The 17,788-nt window shown below is 41.2% G+C and overlaps 1 protein-coding gene across 2 annotated transcripts; it reads left to right on the forward strand.

Moving 5' to 3' along the window:
- Window positions 1-279: 279 nt before the first annotated feature.
- Window positions 280-17,454, forward strand: PTGR1 (prostaglandin reductase 1). 2 transcript variants are annotated; one of them, XM_085042072.1, is made up of 10 exons: window positions 280-298; window positions 5,426-5,532; window positions 7,413-7,458; window positions 8,171-8,230; window positions 9,412-9,579; window positions 11,941-12,058; window positions 12,344-12,499; window positions 14,064-14,169; window positions 15,178-15,296; window positions 16,816-17,454. In XM_085042072.1, exons 2-10 carry the CDS (start codon window positions 5,427-5,429, stop codon window positions 16,924-16,926), a joined length of 990 nt encoding a protein of 329 aa, XP_084898198.1. In that variant the 5' UTR covers window positions 280-298; window position 5,426; the 3' UTR covers window positions 16,927-17,454. The 2 variants fall into 2 exon arrangements, with proteins under 2 accessions (XP_084898198.1, XP_084898197.1); XM_085042071.1 differs by lacking the exon at window positions 280-298 and adding an exon at window positions 4,600-4,754.
- The last annotated feature ends 334 nt before the right edge of the window (window positions 17,455-17,788 follow it).

The following is a 17,788-nucleotide window of genomic DNA, read 5'->3' on the forward strand; positions in this document are numbered from 1 at the left end:
TTTGAACCTCTGTTGGAATTACAACCTTGTAACAAAGTGCAGGGTGGCGCAATCTTTTAGCAGAGTAATGACTCACTCCAATCTTTGACCTTCTTCCAGGGCTTGATAGTCTTGCATAAGAAATTAAGTTCCAGCTTTATTGTTTCATAATGCAGTGTCATGCTTGCTTGGATATTTGCAGTACAGTCTCTGCCAAAAGTAGCATGGGAGTGGCTTGCATTTACTTTGTTTTACCGCAGGGCGAAAGAAAATACAATTGAGAAAGCATTGTAAGAACTAAGCCAGAGGGGAGGAACAGGTAATTTTTGCTAAAATTTGTAGGCACATAGGATTTGAGGCCATATTCACTCCCAGGTAATGGGTAATCCCTGTATGTGAATGCGAAATCCTGAGGTAGCCTCTGGATTAAAACTCCCTCGGCACTATCTACTGCCAAGAAGTCCTTTTATGTTTGTTGGGGTTTTTTTGTGGGTTATTGTTTTATTTTAGGTATTTGTCCCTTGTGCTGGTTGCTGGAAGTTTTCTTTGAAATGCTGCAGAAGAATTAGATCCGGGGGAAGAAAATGGATAAGATGATGATTACTTGAAGAACTTTGCTATTCTGGTCATGGGTGAATTTCTCCTCAGCACCCATCTACAAACTAATTATGTCTGAGAGATACACTTTACTCAACTTTTAATCATACCCTTTTTTTCCAATGTGTGTGTGAGCATAGGTGTAACTTCTTCAGAATGGAGATAAAAGTACCGTAATGATACCTGCAAATCGTGACTGTCAGGAAGATGAACTGTTAAGCTAGCCCAAAATTTGTGTTGAATTCATTAGTAACTGACAACCTTTTTGTCCTCAAGGTTAGATTTGGGCAAGTCCAGGCTAGGAAACCATACCACACCAGTGATGAGTAACAGCTGAGGGTACTTAAGAAACTTTTCTGGTTTGACTCATGCTGCCTTGAGAGCTTTACTGTTTTCCTGCTTCTTCAATGTGAAGATTCCCAGATTTCAGGTGTCATCACTAGCTCTTCATCCTCCAACCAATCTAGTTAAATTTTCTCAGACTTGTCTGTCTCTTTTATTCCTGACCTTTTCTAGTTGCTAGTATGTATTATGGAATTCCAGTTTCACCTCTCCTTTCTCTCCCATTTTCCCCTGAACTGTGAGGCTCCTTACCCATGCTGATTTTGGGTACTGACCTATGAAGTGTGTGTGACCTGTGAAAAATGTGTAAAGGTGCTTTGCTTTCAGCTATGCTACAGGTGGCATCAACTGCAGCATCTGAACACAGACAGGATCTTTGCTTTTTTATGTATAATGTTAGTGCAAAGAGACAAGATTTCCCAATCCATTACTTCTTTCCTAGATAGTCTTTGTTAATTGATAACTTGGTTTGATAACTAGACCAGAGGGCAAGGAGGGTTTGAAGGACATCTGAGTAAATGTTGACTTGTACTTCAGTTTCAGCAAGGGTCTTGATGGTTCTTCAGTAAGAAAATCAAGCAGAAATGCATCACCTTATTTTTAAAGGCATCTTTTTATCACTGTCATGGGCTGTTCTTTCTCAAGTTTTCAAAGCAGTCTCTTCACTGTAATGATTGTAATGGTCTATGAAACACTTTATACAGAAAACACACAGAAGTGAAACAAAGAGTTTTAAATCTAACAGCAAAGAGCTGTTAGGTGAACATTTCTAATAACAATTTTGAGTCAAAATTTGGAACATAGTGGGAATTTATTTGCCATAGACAAAGAAATGTTTAATGTTGAATTTTGCCATATTCAAAGAAACAATTTTCAGGCATTTATGTACACTATAATATCCAAGACTTTTTATAGACACTCTCAAAAATCTGCCCAGTTTATTGCATCATGATATATGTGTTTTGTTTTGTTTAATTACTACCAGAACATTTCATATATCTTTGTTTAATGGATAACCCAAGATTTATTCAGCTAAACAACACTTTATTTAATTTACTGTCCTGGTTAGACAGTTATTATTGATTGAGTTTTCTGGGGTGTATTCAACTATGAAATGGCTCCTTTACTGCACCTGTAATATATTAATCAAGTTTTCGGGGGTGTATAGACCTTTGACTCCTTCATTTTCTCAAGATATCTTTCTTGTTCTATGACAATTTCTTGTTCTATAATTAATCTGTAGTTATACGATAACCATTGAACAGTACTTTATTGAATTTTGTTCTTCAACTATTGATTAAGTTCTCTAAGGGGTATGGGTCCATGGAGTTCCTTTTGGCAGGTGCAGTGAGGTAGTTTCTGAGGGTTTTCTACTGACAATCAGCCAATAGAGATCTAAATCAAAACCAGCTAAAATCACAGTCAAACATTTTTTAAACTAATTAAACGTAGTTCATTACAAATTTTTTTAAAAATCACAAAACTCCTGAATAACTAAGATGCTGTCAAAAGAAATATATTAATCAAACCTACTAACAAGGTCGTTTTACAGTTTACAAGAGCAGGTTACTGTTCTTGGAGCTGAGATTGTGGCTATGACTCACTTAGTCCAGTAAGATTTAACTGGATCCCACAAATGTTGCATCACTGCTGCTAATCCTGTGGATTTACTTAATATGCTTAAGCAATATAGTCCTTACCACTTCTTATGATTTTATATCTCAACATACGAAATAATCTTGGACTGTTAAGCTGGAAATTGGTTTGTGGATGCATTAATTAAGCGTGTGTCTTTGTTCAGTTTTCTGTTTGGTTTGGGGCTTTTTGTTTTATAACCTATAGAAAAGGCTCTTAGCCTTGAAGTGGCTATAATGATGTGATTTCAGTAGAAAAAGATAAAAGCAGAAAATTTGTCCTATTTCCAAAATTAGGCCTAAATAAAAAAAAAAAAAAAAAGTTCCGTGAAATTAGTCTTTCCATATTGTTCCTAGGCAGGATCATTTCTCTGCTGAAAAAATCCATGCATGACAAAAAGCAGAGATTTTTGATAGGAAGGTGGGGATTCGTGTGAATGGGAGGTCTCAGAATGGAAGCACAGAAGAGAGGCAGAGATGGCCAGTACTCATGGCATATAGATTTGCAGACCATCATGATTACAGCATATTTGAGAGGGTCAGGTAGGGGAAACAAAGGACAGCCTGAAGCAAGTATCTAGTTCCCATACTCAAACATGAAGACTCAAGTTATTAAGATATGATGGTGGGAAAGTAAACAACAGGGCTGGAGCCTTGGAGACACACAGACAAAAGAGACAAAAAGCAAGGAGTCAATACCGATGATTCACACACGTGGGACAGGAAGGGAGACAAAGCATTTCTGAATCACTTTTGGCTCCCTCGGGGTACAAATGGCATATCAGCGAATGGGTGCCAGCCTAACGAGCATCCCTTTGTCCCTGGTCATTCCTGGCTGGAGCACTTATCTGAGTGCAGGACTCACAGGTGGGACAAACCCCTCTCAATGCCTGTGGGTGTAAGCCAGTGAGCGGGATCAGTTTTGTGTTACTCTGAACTCACGTTTTGCTCCTTTAAACCTATTTTCTGGCTTTGCTTTGTTGTTGTTGCAGTGTCATGGTATCTTTTGTTACAGCCAAGCGCTGTTGATACCAAAGCAAATACGTATGGCAGCAGATACAAATGCTGGCTTTGGCTGCTCTCTTACCGACTGTGGGATGCTTTGACATTCATTTCTATGATATCTTTTTTATTTTGTGAAACGTGATTTCCCCAGCATAAACTTCTGGTGCAGGAAACCTTCACTTGTGTTGTGTTTCTTTGTCATTGAGGAACACGGAATACCTGTGTTTCATCACAGAAAAGTTGTTGAGTGCTGATTAGTTTCTGGATTTGCTGACTTACTCGTTTATGTAAATAGTGGAGAGCTTGCCCTGCTCTCCCTGGTCCTTGCATGTGCATCTTTAATAAATATGTTTTGCTTTTTTATTTTTCTTTTTCAGCTCCTTGTTACTAATTAGTACTTCTGTCTTCACGTGTTTTGTAGTTGAACACGCCACTATGTATTGGCTTCTTTACAATTTTCAACCTTCATATTGTACTTGTGTGTTTTCACAAGAACAAAAGCTGAAGACAGTACGCTGGAGGGAGTTTTCTCCCCTGCTGCGTACCTCATTGCAACATAGCTGGGGCAAAATGCCAAAGTTTGCTATTGTTTCTTAAGGTGGCTCATCGATAGAGGTTTAGCCACACAAGCTGGGAACAGCAAACACGCCAGAGCACGCGCCTTGAGTGGCAAATGTGTGGGCCATTTGCTGTGTTAAATAATGAATTTAACAATGAAACTGCCATTAATTTTTAATTAGATATTTTCCCCCAGAGGCAGAACTCTTTAAGAGTTTCAGGGCTGGACGAGTAAAATGTGATTTGAGGAAACTCCTGTTATGGTGGATAGATTTGGTCTCCACACTGCAGTATTTTGCGGTTTCTAGAACCACGGGGTTTGTGCATTTAGCTATGTGTGCATTACAGCGTATCTGTGCAGCTGGCTGGGCACTGAACTAGGGGAGGGGTCAGAAGCGATGATATGAAATCTTAACAGGAGGAAGGTGAATCACAATGGGTGCGCCCTAGGCTGTGTTTACTGAGGGTTTACACTTGCTCCTGGGGAAGTGTACTGAGGGCGGTACCTGCTCTGCCCATAAAAGCTGACATTTTCGCCTGTTAGAGGTGCGTGTGACTGAAGGAGCCACCGACTGAGTCGGACGCAGAAGTTTATTGATTTGTCAGCAGAAGACACAGTTTTCCACCCGCCTGCTCTAAGTATAGCCTTCTCTTTCTTTGTCCTTGTTGATACACTTGGGAATAAGAAAGGAAAACGGCCTCTGAGGATAGAATTAATGCAAGTCATTTGTTTGTTTCTCCCTTTTGTGGAAAATGTTGGTGACAATGTGCTCCCAGTTCAAGCCCTGAGCGTGGCAACTGGAGTAGCATTTCTGTCAATAGGATAAGTGTCACAGAAAGAGGTCTTGCTTACTTTTGTTTTTCTCACTTGCACTTTGGTTCAAGCTTGTAAAACATTAGGTTTAGTAGACACCTCAGGTAATGGGGGCAACAGACTTAAGTTTTTTGTGGTTTTTGCCTAACGCATTTTTTTTTCTCCTAAAACGAGTAGATTTTCTTGCTTCAATATCTTTAGAGTGGGAGTTGTACATTTTGCTTGGGCTGACTTACCACACAAGGACTTGCTGCCAGCAGTCAGTGGGGTTTGGCAAGTCGTAGGAATTTCTGGGTTGCTAAAGCAATGAAGGGGCTTTTCAGACATTTTCTTGATCTGGCGATATTACCACAGAAGCAAACGGAGGCTTTCTGTTGTGATGGCACATTATGGAGATAAATGTTTTGCCTCATGAAATCTAAACCAGCCCCATGAGCAGCCCAGCACTGTTTGGCATCGCTTTGACAGATGTGCTTTTTCTGTGTTGGTTGCACAGGATGGTGATTGCCAAGGCGTGGGTTCTGAAGAAACATTTTGATGGTTTTCCCAAAACCAGCGACTTTGACCTGAAAAAGATAGAGCTACCAAATCTAAAGGATGGAGGTGAGCAAAGTGCTACCTGTTACTAATTTTTCCAGAGGTTATCTGATTGCTGATATGTGGCCATGCATCTATAAAACCGTTCGGATGTTTCTGTGGCTTGTACATTCAAAAACTTGGATGACCTTAGGGGAGAGGGACAATTGCTGAAGAACAAGTGATTGGTTTTGTGGTTTCAAAGATACAGTTAGCTTCTGATAATACCCTTAGAAATAATGACTGAGCTCTTCTAAGTCCAATACACAGCAATTGCTGCATACCTTTCACAGTTTCATTCCGCCTAATCACACTTGCTGCCTGATGACAAAGGCATTCAACTGTGTTTGCAAGTAAAATTTACTGGAGAAAATTGCCGAAGTGATATGGGCTTGAAACCAATAGCAGCAAGGAAAACAGAATTTGTTTAATTTAGAAAGAGAGAAGTGGACTGTGACACAGAACCAGTGAGGTAACTGTAGTAAAACCCTAACATTTTACTAGTAAAAGGTTTTTATCTACTTTAATTTGCAAAATCCTTTGGAAAAAGATGATGAAGATGACACCCTATAGCAATAGGTTTTCAGTAGAGTATTTTATGCTGATAGGAAAAACATTGAGGATAATAGTGGGGGAGAGCAGAGTGACTGCACTGGGAATGAGCCTGCAGCTGGAAGATGTCAGGGCCTGAGTCAATGCAAGTTGGTCTTCTGTTTCAAGAAACAACACGGCAAGACTTCTGCCTGCATTCAAAATCTATTTTTTTGCCAGCCCTTATCTTATTTGGTCGGTTGCAACAAGAGAGGATGAATGTAAATAGAAAACAAAAAGGGACAGTTTTTATTCCTGTATTCCTCTTATTTTGAAAAGAATAAGGAGTATGATAACTTATATCCACAGCAAGAGCTGTTTAGAAAAGAATGAACTTTGATTTTTGGTTTCACATGGATGTTTGTACCATATGGTCTTGAACATCATCCCACCAGTTGTCATTTACAAAATTTGCTACTCTTTAAAAGGAATGCAGGAGGAGTTGCAATAAAGTAATGATTATGTTTGCAACTTGAATGTTTGAAAACTGATTTTTTCTTACATTTGCAGATACACTTAAAAATGTCATGCCTGTGGGTGTTTAAGAACATGGAGTAATTCCTTCCTTCCTATTTTAATCCCTAAAGCAAGAAGTGGCATAAATTCATACCACAGTGGCACTTTTAAAGGCAATGGCCTTCCTTGTTATGTTACAAAGCTTTCCTGCTCACTCTCGAGTAATGGGAAGGTATTTACATCTGAATATATTTGTAGTTTGTACTAGCTTGACCACAGCAGCACAGTCAATGAAAAATATTAGCAGGTGGAGATGAACAGCTAAAAGTGCTGTGTGAATGAGAATTTTAAAACATGTTTAATGCTGTATTTCCTAAGAACTAGTGTCATTAGAGACAGTAAAGTGGATTAGGGTACTTAAAAAGATAAACTAATGCCTTCTTTTTAAGGCAGCCAAGTAGTTTGTATTTGACCTGTGCCAAGGTGTCTTACCACCCTCTTCTGGCTGAATCATGGGATGACATTTTATATATGCATAAAAATTAAATTAGAGTTTTGCTTAGAGATTCTGGCTGCTTGGTCCTTCTGTCGAGAAAGGAGACAGATGCAAAATTGCAGGGTTGAAAAAAAGACAGTTTGCTAAAGGTACATTGCAGAAAGTTTCTTTTGCAACATCATACCAATAACCCAAAACTAACAAATGTAGTGGTTGTTTCTGGTAGGTTTTCCTTAAGTAAAGATGGGATATGGGGTTTTGAGCTGTCAGGAGTTCATATCAATTTAGCTGAAAGACTGACTTGTGGAAACTATGCTCTAGTGCATTGCTAATATTGAGGAATTTGCTTTGTCTTTTGTTGCAGAGTTACTGCTTGAATCAGTGTTTCTCAGTGTTGATCCTTACATGAGGTATACCTTTTTCTCCTTTCTGAATTTCTGGCTAAAGCACCTCATTTAATCTGCCACTTAAACCTCAAAACAGCATGTACTGGCAGCACCCCCTGTAGCCAGAGTCCCAATGCCTTTATCTGCTTTTTATAAAATGCATGTTAATTACAAGGCTCAAAATATGGAGCTGTGCCAGATTTAGCTAGATATTGGGGTAACATTTCTGCTGCCCTAGACTTTTCTTGGAATCAGCTGTTCCTTGTCATGTCTTCGACTGGAATGCAATGTGCTCAAATGAGACTGCAGCCCTGTAGCAGCTCCCGCTTAATTTATCTTTGCAGCCTTGTACTTAAGGACACATAGCCTAAGCTGGACATTGCTGATTAACCATGTTAATGGATGGTAGTTGAAGCTACCAGGGAGACTGGATAGTTTGAAGAGGCTTGGTGGATGCTAATGTCAGAGATAATTCTCTGAGTCTCAGCCTTCTTGTAGTGGTGGATTATGCTGCGAAGATTATTGCTATCATCCCCCCAATGCTCCTGCCCAGAATGCTCGAGTAACTGGCTCTGGAAAACACCTGGTTATGCTGTTACAATGACAAGCTATTTGTGATCTGTTCAACAGTACTGCTGATATTCTCTTTCTGGGTCAAATGGTTGCTACTACTTCATAGTGTGTCTTGAACATTATTAAAGTTGCATACAGTAAGCTGTGTTTTTCTCTGTTACAGACCTTACAGTCGAAGGGACATGAAGGAAGGGGACATTATGATAGGCACACAGGTTGCCAGGTAAGATCTTTAGTTCCTGTTACCAATGCACATGGTGGATCTCAAGAGGAGTCTGCTGACACTTGAGACATCTGCAGCCTATGTTATCTATCCTTGACTTCTGCTACTGACATTCTTATCTGTAACTGGTTGGAACGTGTTTTTCCTCTAAGAAGGTCTTTTGCCTTTGTGGAGACCATTTAGGGTTCTGATAAAATCTATATATTGTTTTTGGTGATAATGTCTTCAGAGGTAGTTTTTATAGGTATGAAGGACCAACCATTGTACTTGCCACAAGTGTTAACTTCACATTTTAAGACCTGATGTGCTAGTAGCTGCATGCCTGCAACCATGCATGCTATCTACTCCAGCTGAAAATACCTGAGCATCACGGAAGATACAGTTTTAGCCAAAGGGTTATATAACCTTAAATAAATCCTTTTCCTGAGCTTGTGGTAATTTAGCTATACAGATGTTTCCCTCTGTCAGCTTGTTCTTGCTGTGCTGCCTATAAGTTGCTGCCTAGGAACATCTGTGGCCTTTGACTCTTGTGTTTCTCTGCAGGAACATTGAGGACTGGGATAAATTAAAAACCGAGTCTGCTAAACAGAAGGTCAACTGTTTCCAGTAATTCAAAACTGCTTATCTACCTCTTTCTAACACTTTTTTCCTGTAGAGCTAAGAAAGTTGAATTTTCATTTGGCATAGAGACACTGCTGATATGGACTTCTCCCTGATTTTAGATACTGCTTTCTATCTGGTTTCATTACGCCAGGACGTTCCATCTTCAGGAACTATAAAGAGGTGCAGGTTGTCTGAGAACAGACAGCCTATCAGCAACTCCTTGCCATTCCATGCTTTAATCCCATCATCTTTCCTGCATTCTAACTCACGGAAGCCTAGTCTGAGCTCATACCAAAGTGGTGCTAGTCCAAGAAAGAGTTGGCACTCATCTGAGAAAACTGGATTTATTGTGGGTGGGGCTGAATCTAAAATCATCTTACCAGTATCTCCCTTGTGATAAGAGGCTGTGGGCATTTCAGGAAAGGCAATCGACACCTACAGTATCAGCAGGTATGGGCTAAAAATCCTGACATTAAATATTTATTTTCTGAATTACAGGGAGAATGGAAGAACGAGAATTTATTTGTTTCTGACAGGGTGTGTGTTTGTTTGTTTGTTTGTTTTTTCTTTTGAAACAGGATTGTAGAAAGCAAGAATCCTGCTTTCACAGTGGGTACCTATGCCGTGGGTAACAGTGGCTGGAGAACTCATTTCATCTCTGATGGGAAAGACCTGCAACTGCTTCCTTCCAGTTGGCCAGAATCACTTCCCAAATCTCTAGCTCTTGGAACAGTTGGCATGCCAGGGTAAGTTTTGAGATGAAAAGGCAACTGTCTCCTGGATTTTAGTGTGCAAGAGGTTTCTGCCTATCTTTATGACCTTTGCCCTTTGTCTTGTTCTACTAGCATGTTGGCTGCTCACGCTGGTAAAAAAGTTGAGCTTTGGGATGCCTTTACCCTGTACAGGGCCTGAAGTTTGGCCCATGCTCTAAATCAAAGGAGATTTGCCTTGGAGATTATTGTGCTTCTCCTTGAGGAGCTGTAATAAGTCAGGAAGACAATCCAGGAAGAGCTGAAAAGAATTTAGTTCAGTCTGTGTTAACTTTAGTGGAAGGTCTCAAACTTCACTGTGACCTGGATTAGTCTGCTTTTTCTGATTGGGCTCTGTCGCTATCACTGTATTTCCAGCATCAGCTCCAAAATGCAAAAGACAAATGCTCTATCATGCAGCAAAATAGATGTCCTTTGAATTGCACTAGAGCAGACGGAACTGCTGTGCTTTGGAATCTGTGTTTACTATCAGAGTCACTCAGCCATCTGCTTGCATTTCTTATCTCATTCTCTGTAGTTTTTGTGAGAGATCAGGACTTAGTCAGTCCTAATGACCTGGAAGGCTTTCAAAATTATTGTAAAATTGTGTGTGATGGAGAACTTCTCAGATTTCATTTTAAAATCAGTCAAAGAAGCATGTTTTTTCCAGATGTCTTGTGGAGCATTCAATTAATCCTTTCAATTGAGACCACATGGGAAGCTCTAAGCTTGAATTTAGAAATCAGAAGAAGAGTTTTCTAGAATTCTGGGCCAGTCAATAAGCTATTTTAGTGCTTCCTACAGATTACTGGTGCACTGGTGAGACCTGAAGTACAGTTTCTGGTTTTGAGCTCCTTATTACTAGAACAACTTTGTGGTGCTGGGGCATACCTGGGGAAGGGCAATGGAGCTGATGAAGGATCTGGAGCACAAGTCTGATAAGAAGCAGCTGGGGGAGCTGGACTTTAACATGGAGAAAAGCAGGCTCAAAGACACCTTACTCTTCTCTACAGCTACCTGAAAGGAGGTTGTAGCCAAGTGAGGGTCAGTCTCTTCTCCCAGGTAACAAGTGACAGGACAACTTGTTACGCAAGCTGCATCAAGGGATGTTCAGATTGGACATTAGGAAGACTTTCTTCACAAAAGAGATTGTCAAGCATTGGAACAGGCTGCTCTAGGAAGTGGCGGACTCAGCATCCCTGAAAGCACTCAAGAAACAACTGGATGAAGCACTTAGTGCTCAGGTTTAGTTGAGAAGGTGAAAGTCACTCAAAGGTTGGACTCAATGAGTTTGAAGGTCTCTTCCAACTTTAATGATGCTATGTTTCACCCAGTAGCCATAGCTATGCACAATAGTCCTCAGGAGCAGTGAGCCCATCGGTTCAGCCAGTTTTTCTTACCCTTTTTATCTTTTTCTGCCAGCTTTGATTTGTGATGAATATCATTTAAACTGCCTCAGTCTGGTAGGTACCAACTGGCAACTGACTGTCTCGGTTTGAAAACAAACCAGTGGGAGATCACAAGTCAAGATTGAAATTAAAAATAAGTGAAATAATACAAGGAAAAGCACTGACAAAGTCAGATACAACCTAACACCCTGTTAGGGTGGTAGTAGCAGTCCAACTGAAGTAGTCCAGTTGCAGCGGTGATCCTGTGAAGGTCTAGTCTCCAGCTGAAGATCCAGTGGTAGCTCTGGTCCTCTGGGAACCCAGTAGACAGGGCCAGCTCAGGCAGTTCCAAGGCCAGGTTATATCCATGTGGGAACACCTGGTTCCTCCCTCCTGGGCAGAGTATCCCACAATGGGATGAGATAAGTCCATGAGTCACACGGTGGGTCCCTGATGGCCCATTGCCTGTCATGCGGGGTGGGTCATTAGCAGCTGGTAACAGCTAACGGATGGCCCATTGTCTGTCATCCGGAGTGGGTCATTAGCAGCTGATAGCAGCTAACGGCCCACAGCTGGTGGTAATAGAATACTTAACTACATCTATATTGCAATCTAGGACACTGACCTATGTCTAATTTGGATTTACTATCTCTTCCAGTATGTAACTGAGTTGTCACCTTACAGAGTTGAGTTTCTGTTTTTGACTTATGAGCACAATGAAAGCTGTTTGCACCTTAGAGAGATTTCTGGCTCAACATTCTCTTTTCCAGCAGTGTATCTGTGGTTTCTCTATAGGATGGCTGTGAAAAAGCCAAATTAAGAAGCTTGGATTAATTTTTGTATTTCAAAAAATAGGAAAACCTAATCTTGTCCTGGTTGTGACAATATCTTGGTTCAATGTGGTTCAAGTCACATCTCTGTGCTTGTCATCTTTTATTCCTCAGTGAGCATTCTTTCCTGTTCTTTGCAGGCTCACTGCATATTTTGGTCTGCTGGAGGTCTGCAAGATGAAACCAGGAGAGACGGTGCTGGTTAATGCTGCAGCTGGTGCTGTGGGCTCTGTGGTGGGACAGCTTGCTAAAATTGGGGTGAGTGGCTTGAGCTGCTCATGCTTGCTGCTGAGAAGCCTTAGCTGTTAGAATAGGGCAAGAAGACCATGAATGATCAGTAGGACAAGCATCCCTGAAGGCATGTCTACACTAGGGTCTTGGGATGGAAAAGCTCCTGAAGACATGGCAAATCTAATTGAATGTTTCAGGAGCTCATATGGTGACAATGACCTGACCAATGGTGAGCCCTTCACCTAGCAGTCTCTGAGTGGCAGCCTATGTTGTTAGGGGATGTTTAGAAATGTTTTTCTCTTTTCCTTGCAGGGTTGCAAAGTGGTTGGCTGTGCTGGCTCAGATGACAAGGTTGCCTATCTGAAAAAAATAGGCTTTGATGAAGCCTTTAATTACAAGACTGTTAAATCTCTGGATGAAGCACTGCGTAAAGCCTCTCCTGATGGCTATGACTGTTTCTTTGACAATGTAAGTTCAGAGAGAAGGCCTCACCTTGGGTAGCTGTCATTTTCCTTAAACTATAGCAGGAACTCAATGTTGTATACATCTAATTGAAGTCTGCACCAGGAACACAGTACTGAAATCCATTTCATCAAGCAGTGGTCTCTGTAGGAGCTTACTGCTTTCCTGTTCCCTTTCCACACATATTTCTGTAGCTGACTTGGACACTAGCAGAAAAACCAAAACCCAAAAGGCAAAGCTGGATTGCTGGCAGTGTTTGTGAATGGAGAGAGAGGAGTTTTACTTCACTCTCTAAAAAGCATTGCACATTCTGGGGAGATGAGTGTCACAGTAACATTTTAACTGATCCAGTCCATTCCTGGGCCCACTTTGGACAGTGGGCCGCTTTGGCTAGTTCTCTGCTATTGCTGGAAGGGGAGTGAATGTGAATGGCCCCACATTATGTGGTCATGGGGGGCTACATTGGTACCTGTAAACAAAACAATAGCAAGGCCTACTTGCAAAACTACTGGAGCAGTCCACAGAGCGTTTCTGACATCTCCCAAATATAGCTGGAATTAATGGGGACTGTGTACTGTTCTTGACAGGCTGTTTGAATGTCAGCATCTTGTTTTGAAGGCTAAGAAAGTTTAATGGTATGGATGCAGTTCACTTTCATGTCAGTTCACTTTCAAGACAGAGAACCAGCCCTGGCTCTTTTAATTTCCTACTACAGCTGACATATACATTATAGCTGATAATATAGTACCTGGCCACAAGGGTATCAGCTGATGTACTGGCCTAAAACTCCCTGGCCAGCTACCTGGTTTAAAAGAAGCCATCACCTCTTCAGCATGTCTTTCCTTCAGCAGCGTGTCTGCCAATCCAGGGATGAAGGTCACGAGGTTCCGCCTTTCTCTGGCAATTGAGAGGAATGTTTGGTGTCAGGGCAAAGTGCTTCTTGTCTCTGTGGCAGGAACTCCCAACATATTGCATTAGCCTTCAAAATTTCATGTCCTGTGCCGCTAAGGCCTTAAATAGGTTTTATGGTCACATCCATTCCTTTCATTCTTACTTCCAACTTTTGTGCAGAGCTCAAAATATAGCAGTATACACAGCAGTATATTTTCTCACAGCTTTCCACCATTAAAAGCTTCTTATCATGGCACATCCCTGTTTTGGAGATGAGAACCATTAAGTAAAAACTTCACATCAACACAATGTGAAGATGTAGAAGTGCAGACTGGTGTGTGGGAAAAGCAGGGGTGGTGGTTCTTAGCACCCTTAGGAGGGATCTACATGCTGGTCCTACCTCATGCTCCTGAACCAAGCTTCATAAAGCAGATTTGGAATTAAAACTGATTTGCTACATTCATAACTAATTTTTACAAGAGTAAGATTGAGTCCTCACAATGCTGTGTAAAGTGCAAGGGTTTCTGCAGCCACCAAGTGTCTGGGGTAGTGAAAGTCACTTCCCCCTGATTGAAACTGTTGGTGCAACAGGTGCCAACAGTGCAATGTTGGCAGATGTTGGCAGTCAGTGCTAAACAGTGGATTGTCTCTAATGCTGCACGTGCTCTGGTTCTTGTAGGTGGGTGGAGAATTTGCCAGTATTGCTATCAACCAGATGAAGAAATATGGAAGGATTGCAGTCTGTGGAGCCATCTCTCAGTACAATGAGTCTGTGCCTCAGAAAGGTGTGGCCCTGCTTTATTGTGTCAAAATTGATTTTCTCTTTGGTGATGGCAGAAAGACACAATGGGAGTCTACTGTTTGCGTCCCCGTGCCATTTAAGTGTACATATGTGTACATTTGGGTAAATAACTGCTGGTGTGGGACACTGGGACCACACTCCTGCACAGTGTACATGCACCCCTCCTCCTTTGTGCACAATCTCTGCTTAACATCAGCTTATTAGAAATGAAGGAGTGGCTAAAATACTTAAAACGGGACTCCACAGGGTTCTAAGCAGATAGAGATCAGCACAAGGGAGGTGTGGTGTCATGATGCCATTTACACAGTAGTGTATACTTTAAGATGAGATAATGGTTTTCCCTCAGGTTTTTAGATGACACAGCTTAAGGTTTTTGGTTTCTTTTTCCCATAAGATTTGAGCTACTAATGAGACTGCTGAGAAATGTGGCTGAAATTAATATTAATTTTCAATAGCATTAGGTTTTCCAAATTTGCCTTCTAGAAGAACTGGGAGGACTGTATTCTCTTTGACAACTGACTTGCTTTGGACTCTCAGATCACCTAAAAAAATGGAACAGGCTTTTGGGAATGAGGAGACTATCACACATTTTTGTGATTGAGGAAACTGTTTTCTAGGGCTTATAAATTAAATTTTGGGAGTTAGAGCATGAGAGCCTGGCAGACTATCAAACAAGCTGTTAAAACAGTATTTTTGAGATTCAGCTGAAGTCCCTCAGGTGAAGTTGAGGCCACTTCTGAATTAAACTGTTTTCAGACATGTTTAGCCCCACAGCTTTACAGATCAGGCCTTTGTTTGCCTAGGTGGCTGTCTATCTACGGGTCTTTGGTCTTTGTCCTGGAAATTCTGTTTGGAAAAACGTATCCGTTGCTTCTGGCTGAAACACAGTGATACAGTGGTGTTTATTGGCTAAAATCTCACTTTATGCATTATGAATTATTCTGAATTAAACTGATATTTCAGGTGGCTTGCTGGTTCCTTTCTCTTGCAGGGCCTTATGTGCAGGTTCCAATGATCTTCAAAGAGCTTCGAATGGAAGGGTTTATTGTGACCCGATGGAGCAACCGCCGGGATGAAGGTGTGAAGGCTCTGCTAAAGTGGGTCATGGAGGTAAGCAAAGAAGGAGCAGTTGTTGCGGTTTACAAGGATATTATGGCAGACCTTACCCGAGAGCATCTCTACCCAGCCCGGTTCAGCGCCTCAGTGCACCAAACCCTCTGTCCCAGGGCTGGACACTGCGCTCTCACCGGCCAGGGAGCCATAAGGCTAGCTCTGGTTTCATCTGCTCTTCGCAACCGGCAGTGATAAAGGAGGCGAGGAAGGTCTACGCACAGTGTCCAAGGAAGGTTTTATTCACATGGCTGCACCAGTGGCCAATGACCTCCCAGAGGTAGAGATGCCTCATGGGCAAAGACCCCACATGCACAGACACATGTGCACAGACATCCACATGCATAGACACACGTGGTGCATAGACCATGTGCATAGACAACAATATGTCAGAGGGTTAGGAGCTTTCTAGGGAGACAGAGGGGTGGGGACAGCACACTGGCCCAGTGACCCCTGGGCACAGGGCAGTACATGGGCAGAGTTAGGGTACAGGAACCAACAGGGAAAACCTGAGGGAGTGACCAGGACCACGTGGGGTGGGGAAAACAGGACAATGGGAAAAGACTAAACACATTAAGGAAGAAATGGGTGGGGAAACTGCAGCTTTTATCACAGCAGGCAGTTTTCTGTAAGGTGTACTCACATTGCAGATTCCCTCTTTGCAAGAGATTTCTTGTTGCAGCTCTTTAGGTGTCCCAGCATGACACTTTGCGTCTCCCTTGACCTTTGAGTCTCTTGGGGAATACTTTAACCATAGTAAATATGCCTGATCCCTTCTGCTTTGTTGAGACCTAGAATATTAGTTTGTAGACATATATTCCAGAATACATGTAGGCTTTGAAGAAGAATGCTTCCAGAATAATTCAAAACACTTATCTGATAATGAAGATTTTCATATTTGGACTAATTCGTGTGTTTCTCATTCAGTCATTTGTAGTATGAGCCAGGATTTCCATTGTATTACTGTGCTGAAATTACTGGCAAGAATGGATGTTTTTATGGAATTTGAAGCTGGGCTTTAAAGGGACTTAACAGAAAATTTCATATACTTTATTTTTCTGGATGGAGGCTGAGTTAGTAACCAAATTGGTTCATGGCTGTGAGAAGTTTGTGAATGTGAACACTGAAGGCTAAGAGGCTCTAGCTTTTACAAACATGAGGATTTGGGATGGATCAGCATTTGATCATTGGACTTGCAATTCCATAGTTTTGTATGGGTAGAGACAGGCCTGGTGTTTGGGAAATGATCCCCTACCTGTTAATTGTTTGGGGACCAAGTAGCAGTAAATCTGTCCTGGTGTGTTTTTACAGCAGTGACTTTTGCTTGCTATTATGACTCCAAGTAGAAGCTTTTACAACAAAAGCAGATCCTCACAAGAGCCCACCTAGTTTTGCAGTTATACTGGTGCATGCCAGCTGCATATTTCAAATGAAACATACATGCTGGAGAAAATTTTGTTCCAATTTATTCGATTTTGGTGGATGAAAACTCAGGAATTTCCTTTCTTACTTTTGACAGGGAAAAGTGAAGTACCATGAACAAGTCACTGAAGGATTTGATAACATGCCGATGGCTTTTATTGGAATGTTAAAGGGGGAAAATCTTGGAAAAGCTGTTGTAAAAGTGTGAAGGTCAGATATTCCTGGGAGACTGGTGCAGAAGAATGTGATTCTGTTAAATGCTTTTAATTAACTTGTCAAATCATATGATCAGTATGTTTCAGTCTTTTTGCTAGATGTTTGATGATGGTAACTTCTGTTAATGGTTTAGCTAATAAGTCTAAGTATATTCCAATTACTTAGCTCTTGAAGAAATCGAGAGTTGCTTCCCAGAGCTACATAAAAACAAAGTGCCTTAAAATTGCTTAAAATTGCTTGAACTTTTCTATGAGCAGGCTTATAGAAAGGAAAACCAATTTGAAAAGCTTTGCTAGCTGATGGCACATTTAATGTTTATGCATTGATTTGGCCCAGACCTTGGCAAAAGGGATTTTTTTAAACCAATATCAAGAAGTGGAGGGCAAGCTAAGCTAACAACACTTGGGGATTCCAGCTTCATCTCTAGCTGGCTTTTTTTTTTTCTTCCTTTTATTAAACAATGTAGATATCTCAGTTATTCTGAGACTATGGAAAAGAAAAATAAATATGTTAATATATACTTCGCTTGTGTTACAGTTCTGCTTGTGGAACACTCTTTCATTTCCTCGTGGTTAACACAGTGGAGCTAAAATATTACAAGTACTTGTTTATCCCAGCAGATCTTACTACAGATGATGTGGATAAATCACTAATATTCTTGAGAAACTTGTCACTGGTGTCCAAACTTGAAGTTGACCTTGCTGTAGTGCTCACCCTGACTCTCCTGGAAGGTGGGATCAGTATGATGGTCCTTGCTGTGTTAAATTGGTGTCCAGCACATACAGTGTGCCAAGCCAAGGAGACACAGAGATTAGCAACACTAAATATCTTTGATGTTCTGAAAAAGACAGAAC

Source organism: Lichenostomus cassidix, chromosome Z (assembly GCF_008360975.1).
Source record: "Lichenostomus cassidix isolate B80296 chromosome Z, HeHo_3.0, whole genome shotgun sequence".
Lineage (NCBI taxonomy): Eukaryota > Metazoa > Chordata > Aves > Passeriformes > Meliphagidae > Lichenostomus > Lichenostomus cassidix.